The sequence below is a fragment of the Lagopus muta genome, chromosome 2, assembly GCF_023343835.1.
Source record: "Lagopus muta isolate bLagMut1 chromosome 2, bLagMut1 primary, whole genome shotgun sequence".
Taxonomy (NCBI): Eukaryota; Metazoa; Chordata; class Aves; order Galliformes; family Phasianidae; genus Lagopus; species Lagopus muta.
The window spans coordinates 79,322,822-79,335,747 of NC_064434.1; the positions used below are offsets into that span (position 1 = coordinate 79,322,822).

Sequence of the window (12,926 nt, forward strand, 5' to 3'; positions counted from 1 at the left end):
CTATCGCAGCTGCTGATCAAGGCTGGGGAAGAAGGAATTCTGCCCATTTCCACTGGAACTGCAGAAGCCTCAGAGATGAGAGTCAGTGCTGATTCAGAAGCCTGCAGGCAGGCTCTGCAGCTCCACTCCAGAAGAAAGAACATTGGGAACTGGCCTGAGCCTATTGTTTTGGGCTGCCTGCTGCCTTAGGAAGACGTCATTGCATTCGTGACACTTAGTTCATGCTTGGAAGGCTTCCGTCGCCAAGTTGGGCTGAGGAGTGTCCTGCAATGTCCTCTTTACCAGATATTTTTTTCCCTTATCAGTTTGCTTGCTGGCTTTTTCCATGTCGTCATGATTACAACTGGCACAGGAACAAAAATAAGTAAGGGATGGTGGAGGAAATGGAAATAAGGTCATTTTTCCTGCCAGCTCACTGCATTCACTAGCATTGTCCTGTGGATGAGCTGGGCTGATAGGACAGGCACCAGCCCCTGTGTGTTTGTTGTGCATTTCAGCACTGTCCAACCAACCATGGGTGGAAACTGTTTTGAACTGATGCAGTGATTCACCATCAAAAAAATGTGAACTGACCGTGCAGCAGGATGAATGGATGTGACAGCACACTGGCTGCAGTACCAGTCAAACATCTAATATTAAAACAAGATGAACTTTAAAGGTCAAGCTACAATCTAATGCCATTCACAGAGTGAAATCAATACTCTCGCTACCAGTCTCAGTTCCGACCCACAGCTTGACTTGCACCCCACGTCAGGGTGAGTGAGCAGCCATCCCCTCCAGCTTGGCCGTCCACATTTGCACAGATCCTCTTACCCTGGGCCTGGCTGAAGGCAGCTTTGTCATAGAGCCGTGTCAGGTGAATTCAAAGTTTTAGGTCAGGATTCGTGTTACATTAAGGAGAAAGCTCTCCAGAGGGAACAGAGCAGAGCTTTGACAACAGGAAAAGTAATCCACACCCCATTAAGTGGATCTGGCAAAGAGCTGGGGAAAGCATAGCCAGGGGTGGCTTTTCCAGGAGGGGCCAACCACAGCTCCACATCTACAGCATCTGCAGGAAAAGACCAGCTTGGTGGCCTTCTGCAAAGGAGGGATGGCAGTAGTAGATGAAGAGCAACTCACGTAATCTACCTGGACTTCAGCAAGGCTTTTTATATGGTTCCACACAATATCCTTGTCTCTAATTGGAAAAACGCAAGCAGTTCTGTCTTACACAATATGCAGGTTTTTTTTACTCTTTCTTTTGTGCTCCATATGGACTGTGGCTCTTCCTGTTGGCCATTCTTTTACTCAGCACATTTCTCCCACACACTGCATACTTTCATAGAGGAGCCACATGCAGCTTCAACTGTCTAGTTGTGCTTACCCTCGCTATTTATGTTTTGAGGGAATTCAGGATAAATAAACACTACAGTCTCTCATCTTTTTCCTTTAGAACTGGACTATACTCTCCTCCCTCTGCTGTTCAGAGTGAAAATATTTGTTTTTATAATGCCATTGTTGTAGTTACCTTTCTTCTGAGTGTGCAGATAACAGTTTGCAGGGGATCTTTTTCTCTACTTCCAAGTTCACATCACAGTGACAGCTTCCCAAAAGCAGAACACGCACATGCTGCCATGTGGAAGGCCAACATTCAATAAGGACAGCCTCTGGGAGGAGGCAAAGAGGAGTTCAGTGAATTGTCTGTCTGTTTTGGGCTTCGACCATTCTTACTGGAAGAAGTCAGGTGAATGGATCAGTCCATGTTTGGGAACCAGCTCCAAAGCCACAGAGTGACTTTGTCCCCAGTGGTGTTTTTGTCTGCCATGCTTGTAGAGTACAGGCCCATTCATGTGGCTGGAGACCAGATGTGTCATGGGAATGATCCCTCAGATGGCTCAAAACAAGCCAGAAGCAGAATGTGCTTTGCTGGATTTGGTAAGCCTGATAGGACAGTGATTCTTTTACCCATTCCTGGCAGTATGCATCAGCTGTGCCGCTGCTTCTCCAGTAGTCCCACTGCAGGCAGAAGTAAGGGGGAAGCCACACAAGGCTTATCACATTTAGAGGAGGAGGTCTGCCTGACAGGAAGGGTGTTAAGAGCAGTTGTATCCTGTTTGTGCTTCTGTAGCCATTGGTACTTCCTCATTGTGACCTCGCTTTCCGTCCGGCTTTCTTTTCTGATTCCTTGACCTTTTTTTTTTCTTTTTTTTTTTTTTGTCTTTGCAGCTCTGGGGTATAATCAAACAAGGCTACAAATGTAAAGGTAAATAAATATACTGCATGGATTTTTCACAATTCAGGTGGTGGGTTTTAGCAGAAGTCAACTGTCTTTTTCACTGAAGTGGCAGCCAGATTTTGCTTGAGTAGCCCGTACTGGCTGTGACCAGCAAGTGGTTGCTGCATCCCACAAAGCCTCACTGTAGCAGGAGAACACCAGTGCTGAAGGCCCCCCCCTCAGCAGCCCCTGGGATCTTCAAGGGATCTGCAAGGTGTCAGTTTGTGCCAACAAGAAGTGGCATCTTGGAAAGCCGAGTGTCCTTATCCTAGCAGGGAGACATCCTGAAATACATACCCTGGGGTCAGGAAAAGGTCTGCTGGCAGCACTGTCCATATCATGTACATCCCCATGCCTTACTGCAGGCTTGCTGTCCATGCAATGCATCAGTGGCTGAGCTAGAAATAAACAAATATTTAATTCTTGGACTGCCTAGCAGATGTCATTGCAAGATCTTCTGCAGAAGTTCAGCTTAAAAAAAAGTCCCAGAACTCTCATATCTGTCACTTTCCTTCACTAAATTTTTTAATTGCTCACACTAACAAGCAGATGAGAACAAGAAAGCTGTAGTGGTCCACTGACCCCAAAAGCCCAACCCTATTTATTTCTCTGGCTGCAGCTCTGTTATGCACAATGCTGGGGCTTCACGATCATGTTTATAGGCAAGCTCCTTCCCGTTAGTCTTAGCCTGGCTCCTAGGAGAAGGGTGAAGGATTGACAGGATGGTTTTTTTAGGACACTCCCTGTTCCTGTCTCCTTATCCCACACGTGAACTTCTCCTTTGCAGGGGTGGGGAACTTGCCCATGGTCTGAGCAACTACAACAGAGCCAGCTGTGGGCTATGCTCTTACCATCAGGCTGCAGGAAGGAAGGTAAAAGTAAAGTTTTGCCACAGCAGCTCTGTAAACTCAACTTGAGATCTCAAAGCTAAGTGCTGTCCTGCATCATTGCTTGTAACCACGGCCCAGGGAGGAGAGAGCAAAAGCAGCTCTGCAGAATCAAAACTAACAGGCAGTGAAGCATGAGGGTAAGAGCTGAGCTTCTTGCTCAGATCTTGGTGGTCAACAAGTGCAGCCAGTGCCTGTTCCCATCTGTACCACCCACTGCAAAACCACAGTAGGGAGGGTCCTTCAGTGCCACTCAAAGCAACAAACTGATGGGAGAAATGAGAACTCTTAACCACTGCTCTTTGTGCACTTGTGAAGTCATCATTTCTGATGACAATATCATCTCCCTCTTTCCTTCTGCTGCTAGAATGCCATAATATTACTGTTTTTAAACACAATAAATGATCCACTTTTGTAACCATATTTGTTTGGCTAAGTCCCTCCAGCACACACGTGCTGACAGCCCCGAGGGATCACCCAGTGGCTGTGACTTTACTGTCCCCCTCCTACAGACTGCGGTGCCAACTGCCACAAGCAGTGCAGGGACCTACTCGTGCTTGCCTGCAGGAAATTCTCCCGAGGAACCTCTGTGGGCAGCAACCACGGCTCCCTGCCCAGCAGCCCTTCCCTGCCACCAGGTGAGAGCACTCTTTTGTTTCTATTTTCTTTCCCTGCTTATTGCAGGGGAGCTGGTCTAGATAACCTTTGAGGGTCCCTTCCAACATAAATGACTCTGTGATGACTCTTCAAAGGCAGTGTCCTTATTTGCCACTTGTAATTTTCCCTTTGTACCAACACACCACTGCAAACCATCATGCAATTGCATACAGTGGCACATAGTCTAGTCTTGAAAGAGATCTGACTATTAAAAGCTTCCATAAGCATTCCAGAATAACAGACATTTTCTTCTGAACCCTTAAATCCCTTCCTCCCTTCCCCTTAACCAAGTTTTAAAATATCTCTTTATAAAGATCTTGAAAGAGAATATTTAAAAAGAAAAGAATTTACCTTCTTGTTCAGCCCAGGATGAAGTGTTTGAGTTTCCCAGCGTCGATGCAGAACAGCAGGACCTCGATGGCAGAGCCATCACTCTTGTCACCGGCTCCTCCCGGAAGATTTCAGTGCGGCTGCAGAGGGCGACAGCCAGCCAAGCAACGCAGACGGAACCGCTGTGGCACGAACCGGGCTGGGGTGATTCAGGGTCTCACACTTTCCCAAAAATGAAGTCCAAGTTCCACGGCAAAGCTGGGAAGAACAAAGGCTTTGCAAAGTGGGAGAATGAAAAGCCCAGCATGCAGGCCAACGTAGACATAGATGCTGAGGCTCCTCAGCACATCCTGGAGCACAACGGCATAGAAACGCTTCCTGAAAGACAGGAATCTGAGGTGAGCAGAACAGAGGTCAGGACAGATTACATTCTGCTAACCCATAAGACCATAGCCTTGTAAGTCATAATACCAAATCACCCATAGAATATTTTTTTTTTTTACACAGTGGCTTGTACTTACTGTAGCATTGCAAATGGGGTTTTGGCTTGGAGTTACAGTGCTGTTATGAGTTGGAATCTTTTATTTTTGAGAACCATTAACATATCTGGCCAAATCTTCTTGTACTCTGCACAAGGTCCATAAGAAGGAGCATTCTGATAAACATGTATGTCCAGGTTAGGGGCCTGGTTTCCACCTGTTTCCACGCACAGTTTGTGCTTTCATGGCCTCATGTTTTGATTGATCATTTTTGCTAGAATGTAAGTGTTTGTTTTCTTTTGGTTACAGGATAGCTGACTGCTCACCCCGAAACAACAAAAATCAGAGATGGCAATAGTAATACAGCAAAAGTTGACAGACTGCCATAGACCACTTTTGGTCATGGGAAATTTTCCTGTACCTCATACTTCTAAATTCAGCCATCACCCTGTTTTCCTAGCTGATAGGTGTTAAAAAAAGCACTATTTATTTTCGCACACGATTAAGCCATTTGGAAGAACATTGCACAGACACAGCAGAACAGATCTCTGCACTCAGTGTTTTCTCTTGTATGATTTTGTGGAAACTTCCCCTCCATGCCAGTGAGGATATATTTGGCATCCTTTAAAAGTACTGCATCATCTCAGCATGCCTGCCAGCAACAACAGCGGTGAGGACAGAAGCCAACCATCCGCATTCATTTGATAAGACTCCTTTTTCAGAGGCTTGTAATGATCTCTTAAGGAAAGAAGTAGGTGTGGATGTTGATTAAATCTCAAAACAAAACAAAAAAACAACAACAAAAAACCACCAAAAATGAAAAGCCCACAACTCCTTTCATAAAGTCCTCTACAGTGAAATCCCTTGCACACCTGGGGTTTTGAATTTTGGACACATTTACATTGCTACGATGAGCACACATCCAGCACAGCAATAGCTGTTACCAGAGGGAGGCTCCTTCAAGCATGTGGCTGGGAGTGAGGAAGTTCCAGGACATCGTGCAGGTGTTTGGTGATACTGCAAAGGAGAGGTGTCCTCTCTGCCAGCACTGGTTATGGGTGGAATTAGCGTGTAATAAATGTCTTAGTTTTAAGTATGTGTCTGGATGTGCATATAATACTTCATATTTTTTCCTCAGGATAGCAAGTCACACGTTAAGACTAAAATATGACACTAAGCATATATCCAAATTTAGTTTGTTAAGGTAGGCTCTAACTCCTCCATCTGCAGTGACTGGAGAAGCAGGTTTGAAGTGGGATTTCTCAGAAGCATTAAGTTGCCTGAAAAGTACAGCCTTCACATGGAAAAAGCAAGGAAAATAAAGCCCAAGACAAAGCTCATACCTGAACAGCATGGTCTAAATTAGCAGATAAGTTGTCATCTTCTTCTCCCTTTGCCTCCCCACAGAAATAGATGTGTATGGGGAACTCAGGCTCTGAATCAAAGCAACCCGAGGATAAGATGTCCAACAAAATTCAAGTCATTGCATGCTTTACCAAGGGGTCAAGGCCTCAGGGTGAAGGAGGGCTTCCATTGGCTTCCCTAACCAAACCTGACTGACTCCTCTGTGGTAATCCAACTGTACACTGTGCTGTGCCAACATGGGGCCTGCTCAGCTGTGCAGGTTTCCTTTGTTTCACACCCCTCCCAGTAATGATGGTAAAAATCTGAGGAGAAAATGCAGAATGTGCTCTTACTGCTTTAAACTCAGAAATAAGCACTACAGCAAACTGTGGGGCTAGAAGCATCCTTAGCTCTCTCTCTCCTGCTGTGGGCAAAGAGCAGAGACTAGCAGAAATGCATCCTGTGCTGTCTGTGATGGGTCAGGTGATGGGTCACCACACACTGACTGCTCAGGCACCGTTACAGCACACAGCTTGCACACAATGAAAATGATGTGGTAGAACATTTGAATAGAGAAATTCAGTTGCTATCCAGGTTGCTGATGGATCTGTTGAGATAAGCCTTTTAACACTTCATAAATGAAATGTTCTTGTGAAACTCCATTCTTCACTCATTCTTCAGTCATGCAAGAGTTCTAGCCAATGCTCAGACCATTTCTCACAGGCTTCTAAAGTCAGTGGTAGCTCTTGGTCTGAAATGTATTTGCTCTCCTATTCTGTCAGGCCCACAATCCACACCCCCATCTGTTTTTCTTTGTTAGACAAGAAATTTTCTAGTATACAACCTTAGTAATTCCTCAAGCTATTTACAGGCTTCTTGTCTAAGTTGGTTAAAAGACATGGTGTTCTATGTCCTTCCAAGAAGGCTTTCTAAAGGACACATTTTTCCTATGCATACCATCATCAAGAGAGAAACTGGCTCTTAAGCAAAAAGTCACGTTCTCTACAGAAGCAGCTCTCACTTTCTGGGCAACTTTCCACTCACAATTAGACTGCTTGAGTTTCTGTCCACTGCAAAATCAAATCAATGCATCTCCTAAAAGCCCAGCACCTTTGGGAAGCTACATGCTTTGGGCAGCAGTAGCTGGAGTTAAGTTGTAGATCAAGCACAGGTTACGCGCACACACACACATACACACAACTGATCCTTCAAAGAAGAGCATTAGGATGTCCAAGAAAGGCTCATGAGAATTTTGAGGTTCTTGCTGGAAACCCTTTGCTTTAAGCATCTCAAGAAGGAGAATAACAAGTGTGTTAAGAAGAAAGACATTGGGTAGAAATATATATAGCCAGCTCTGAAAAAAAGCTGGACTTGTCAGTCAACATAATCTTTCAACAAAAAATGCATTAACAGTCTGTTCGCAGCAGAATCCTGATTTTTTAGTTCCACTACAAACAACTGAGAGTGGGGAGAGCTCGCAGGGCAGGAGCAAACATTTTAAGAAGCTGGTGTAAGACAAGCTCTTCACACTGAAGGAAGCCTGAATACATAAAATAAAAAGTCTTTTTTCTCTCCTGCTGTACAGTCAATGTCTTCTCCTGAGCAGGGGCAAGAATCTTCCTCATCTCACAAAAAACAACTTTAGTTCCTAACCGGGCCACGGCAACAAAGAATTTCTTGTTTGATTCTCCTGATTTCACAAAAGGCAAAACCTGCCAGCCATTACCATTCCCAACTGCACTATACACCTCTGCTGTTCTTGGAAACCCTATCTGCAAAGAGAGCAGTTCAAGGAGAAGGTGCAGTAGTGTCACGTGCATTGGATTAATGAAGTAGCTGAAGTGAGAAGAATCCAGATGATGTGGATACTTCCTCAGCCACCATTCTTCCCTGCCTCAATCTCCAGGTGGAAAGAGGGGGGATTTATTTTATTTTATTTTTTTTTTGAAAGAATGGAAAGAAGAAACACTACACCAAACCTTACTTATATGCCAAGTTGTATTTACAGCTTTTATCTGTGAAAGACAAAGAATACAAGCAATGAGAGCAGGTGAGAAATACAAATGTAGGGTAGACCCTGTAAGAGATGATGTGGCTCTTCATGCCAAACCCACCAGGAATTTGTGCTTCCACAAAACCTAGACAACATCCTGTGTTATCAATAAAGGAGTTTCAGCTTTGCCATCAGCTTTATTAAGTAGCCCTGACCGCTGTGTAAGGAGTCAAGGGAACAACTAGCTCTGAGCGAACCATAAAACAATGTCAGTATTTCAGCTGTCTCTTGCTCCAGGTCGTGCCCCTCCTTCCTCCACACCTTAGTCAGCCTTTGGATTTTAAAGGAATAATTCCAGCTCCATTAAAAATAAATAAATAAATAAAACTCCTAGACTAGTTAACTTCTAAAAGCAGTATTTCTCAGACAGCATAAGTCAGAGAAAAGAAAAGTTGAGAGGGGAAAGGGGACAATAACATGCATGCTAAACAAAGCTAGTTCAAAGCACAAACTTGAAGAGGTGGACCTTTTTCCTTTTATTGCAGAGGAAAAAAATCTGAGCTGCAGAGTCAGTTCAGGAATAGCTGCTGCCTAAAGTTTCACATTTCTGAAATGGAGTGAGCTGTCACCCCCATGGCTCAGGGACTCCTCTGCACAAGCCAAAGCAAACACAGATCCTGGTGAAGCCACCAGTGCTTTCCCCACAGGGAATTGAACAGCCCTGCCTGGGCATCCTGAGCAGCCAGATGGGGATCCTTCCCACTTGGGACCCGAGATCCAAATGTTTCAGGTGTCGCTTATGTGAAATATCTACATGTGAGGAAACTTAGACACAGGAAAAACAACACCACAGAGAACAAAGAACAGACAGATGGAGACTGAGTGTGGGAAGAAGAGTGCTAGGAGTGCTCTCCCTCTTTACGTGACACCAAGAATGGAAGGGGATCCCAATGGAGACCAAGGGGAAGGGGAAGGAAGGAAGGAAGGAAGGAGATCCAAATGCAGATTTCAGGGAGACAAGAGGCAGGAGAAACTGGGGCTTGTTGTTCTGTGAATATCACAGAAAAAAAAATATATATATATATATATGTATCTGCTAAAGGTTTGCTTCACTCAGCATCAGCCTAACTGATGGGCTTTGACACAGCACAGAAAACAGCTCCAAGTACTTCTCAAGAGTCCCGATAGAGCTCGCCAACACAGGGACACCAGAGAAACAGATGTAATTTTGGAACAAATTTTTTAGTTATCAGCACCAACTGAACTGGATTTTCAAAATAAACACTGCAGCCAACATGTCTCTCTCAGGCTAAACTCATTGGAAAATCTGTGCTGAACTCCAAATTGCTATTTACAGCTGCTGACAGCCCAGTCTTAGGAGAAAGAAAAGCCATCAGCAAAAGGCTACTGCTGGGGCACTGTTCTATTTAGCCAGAGTCTGCTTTTTCCATGAGTTAAGCCAATGCCGGAAAGTTTAAAGAGTCCTTATCACCTTCATCTCTGCTTCATGTGTGAAAACGAGTTATGACCTTCCACCTGCCCACAGTACAGGCAGACTCACTCTTTCTCTGGTTTTACAATAGTGTTTTCCTACTTTCTGTACTTGTTTTTCTCTCCTCTGTTGTGGGAAAAACCCACGTGGACGAGAAGGGAAATTACTGGACAATAAAGGGGAAAACAATGACACTGACAGCACTCCAAGCTGTAAAAAGCACAAAGTAAACACAAAAGAAAAAATATTTTTTCCCTTCTAACCTTGTTTGTTTAGTCATTAGAGGTACTACTTTTTTCAGCCAAAGAGAGGAGAAGGCAATGTTTACAGCTGGCAATGGCACTTGCTTTTTCAGTTTACGTCCCTTTGAAAACACGTTATCTGAAAAGAAAAAAAACAACACATCAATATTTTGAGAGCCTGCACAGAGGAAACAAATTCACATTCACATCACGTACTGCTTGCTGGTCATAGCACTGATGTGATCCTAACATAAGGGTACATTAAGAGACTGATAAATTAAGCTTGGAGTTGATCATAAGCCACCTTGTTCAAGATTGCTAAATCACGCTCAACTTCTTCAAATACAGACATGTTTTTGTAGCATGCCTTTCGCCCAAAGGAATCAGAAGATGAGAGATAGCAGGATCAAAAACTGGCAGCAGGATTAAAGGCCTGGAAGTTTTTAGCAGTAACAACATTGCAGTCTTAAACATGGCAGAACTAAGGCTAAGCCACGTGAAATGAGCACAGTCAAGACTTAGTGCTGGCCTCCATTGGCCTAACAGGGAACTGAGCTAACACCTGTGCTCCCAGAACCCACACAAGTCTCCTGGACACCTGACAGAGTCGTCAGGCCTTTGTAAGAGCCATCTAATCCCTCTGCAACTCTCCTCAATCAGCAGTGTTTAATTTTTATTTCCCAGGTGCACAACCCATCACAGGGAACACATTCACACCACAGAACATTTCATGCTCCAGTATACTGGCAAGAATCTTGCTTCGCCCCCCGCCTCTTCCCAGTCCCATTTGAAGTACATGGCTGATAAGACTGACTTCTTAGTAGGCGCTAAGAAACACAGCCCAGTGTTTGGGGCACTTTCCGCACTGAATAATTCATAAGTGAACAGCATTTTCATAAAGACCCCATCATGTTAGAACAAATAACCTGTATGGTACAGCTGAGAAATCCAACCTGTAGCTAGGGAGCTCCTCTGGGGCCACTACTCGTAATGGCACACACCACCATGAAGCTGCACACCTCAGGGCTTTGTCTGGTCAACCAACACCAATCCTGAATGATAAACCAGCCAGGAAACAGCTACAAAAGTCTCCCTAGGGCAGGTGAAAGCTCAGCTTGATGTTCTTTCCCTTGCTGCATTACAGGTTTGCACACAATAAGGAATGAACTTTTATTGGTTTCTTAGAGCTGCAAGGAAAATCCAGCTGTGACCACACTGCAAATAGAACATGTACCAACATCCTAATGTGGGAAGCAAGAGTGTGTCCAGGACTACATCCTGCTCCCCATGGTCATTTCATTGCACTATGACAACACTTGAGAGGGTCATCCTAAGAGACAGTAGGAAAGCAATGCAAGTGAAACATCAGGGAATAAGAGCTACTGGAGAAAAAGAAAGGCCAAGGGAAGAACAGAGCACAATGCCCAAAACTTGTGGAAGAAAAAGAGGAGTGTCAAACACGACCATCTTTAAAGGAGAAACATTTTGTTCCACTACATAACACTTGCTTACTTAGTTGCCTTCTTGATCTCCTGGAGTTCTGCTTTCGATCGTTGCACAATGAAATGCAGCACGTATATCTAAACTACCAGAAGCCCAATAACCTCCGCAAGCCATCGCTGCTCTCCCAACGTCCAGTCACGAGACTCCTTCCAGCATAGCAGGAATTATGTTTGCAAAACATTATCAGGGCATCATACAGACAATAACAAAGCAGCGGCTGTTTGCTTTCATTAATAAAGGCTGCTCTCCCCACAAAGTTTGTTTTCTCCAGAGAACAAAGAAGTCACAGCACACTGGGAGGAAACAACAGAGTAAGGAAAACAACAACAGCTGGCAAAAGCAAAGCATTTTCTTTCCTGTTGGAAGACTGAAGCCTCCTGTTTTGCCTTTTTCACCCTCTTCCCTCCCCCTCCCCCCACAGATTGCTCCCCCTCAAACAACAGTAAAATTGGGGTAAGCTCACCCTAGGTCCTGGAAGAAGGAGGAGAAATTGTGTATTTTGAGAACAAGTTGGGTAAAACCAGAGGGAAGGGAATCTGTGTCGCCTCATCCCCAGCATTTCACCACACCATCTCAGCATGCAGAGCTGAGAACACCCAGTACAGCAAGTCACAGCCATGCAGAGAAAATGACAGCTCTGCCACAGGAAGTTCTCTGAAGGTGCTGATGCAACTCAACCAGAGGCTCTCTAAAGAGCCTACTGGATTCCCTCTCCCTAGATACAGGTTTGCAGTGCTGACAGAGAACACTGGTCTCCTTACATGAAAAGCTGTATGAGAAAAAGCAGAATCTGCCAACTTGAAGCCATTACATTCCCAGACAAAGGCTGTTTACTTCTGTCAATCTATCTGTATCAGTCTAAGACTATCCCAGCTGCAAGAATCCTACTTCTTAAAAATAAATAAATATTGTAATTAAAAACTGATTATTCTTACATGAACGCAACTAGTCACCAGCTAATGTTCACAACAAGGTATTACTCTCTCAACAACAGAGATGCATTATCTGTAGCATGTTGCTGCAAGAAACCAACACCTTCATGAAGAAACACTCATTTTAGATGAAGTTTATGATTTGAACTGTAGTTACACTCAGATCAATCTATTTCAGTGATCCCAATGACACGAATTCAGTACAGAAACTTTTCCCTTGTTAGCCTCATTAGATTTGTTTGAAGCATTAAAAAACCTTCAATAGACATCAACAGATTCCCAAGTGCCTTTGGAGACCTTCACTTCTTGCTTGTGAACCACTAGCAGCACCTAGTGGTCAGAATAAGTACAGAATAAATAGGGTCTTTTCAGATCGGTCAGGTAATGAAACACAGGGAGACCGATTATAACATTTTATCAGCTTATTTACAGGATCAGCTTAAATCTCAGTAAGGCCAGTGTTGCACACACTCCTCAATTGCTCATATTATTTCTGTAATCCAAGGAACTTCTATCTGTATCCATACAGAATTCAGACTTCTGGATATTTCAAGTAGCCCAGGGACTGCCATCAGGTTAGTCTCTACTACAGCTACCCAGGCAAGAACCTAACCTGCCCACAAGCCCAGACAGCATCAGTAGAGCTCCCAGAAGCATACCATGTTCATGTGGCATAGGAAGGAGCCACAGCCTGATGATGGCAGAGCTTAGCTCACATGGAAACCTCCAGCAAGGGAGATTGTGCTGCTACACCAAATCAGAAAGGAAGAGGACAAACCGAAAACAATGAAGATCCACTCCTCCCACTCACTC

At 44.3% G+C, this 12,926-nt stretch overlaps 1 protein-coding gene across 7 annotated transcripts in view; it reads left to right on the forward strand.

Annotated features, from left to right (window-relative positions):
- Positions 1-5,700, forward strand: part of RASGRP3 (RAS guanyl releasing protein 3) — a 50,551-nt gene extending 44,851 nt beyond the window's left edge. For 6 of the 7 annotated variants that reach the window (XM_048937568.1, XM_048937567.1, XM_048937566.1 and 3 more), the window contains 4 exons: positions 2,206-2,242; positions 3,654-3,779; positions 4,162-4,526; positions 4,917-5,700. In XM_048937568.1, coding sequence (XP_048793525.1) covers positions 2,206-2,242; positions 3,654-3,779; positions 4,162-4,526; positions 4,917-4,925 — 537 coding nt within the window. In that variant the 3' untranslated portion in view covers positions 4,926-5,700. The other variant, XM_048937571.1, reaches the window with a different exon arrangement.
- Positions 5,701-12,926: the final 7,226 nt, after the last annotated feature.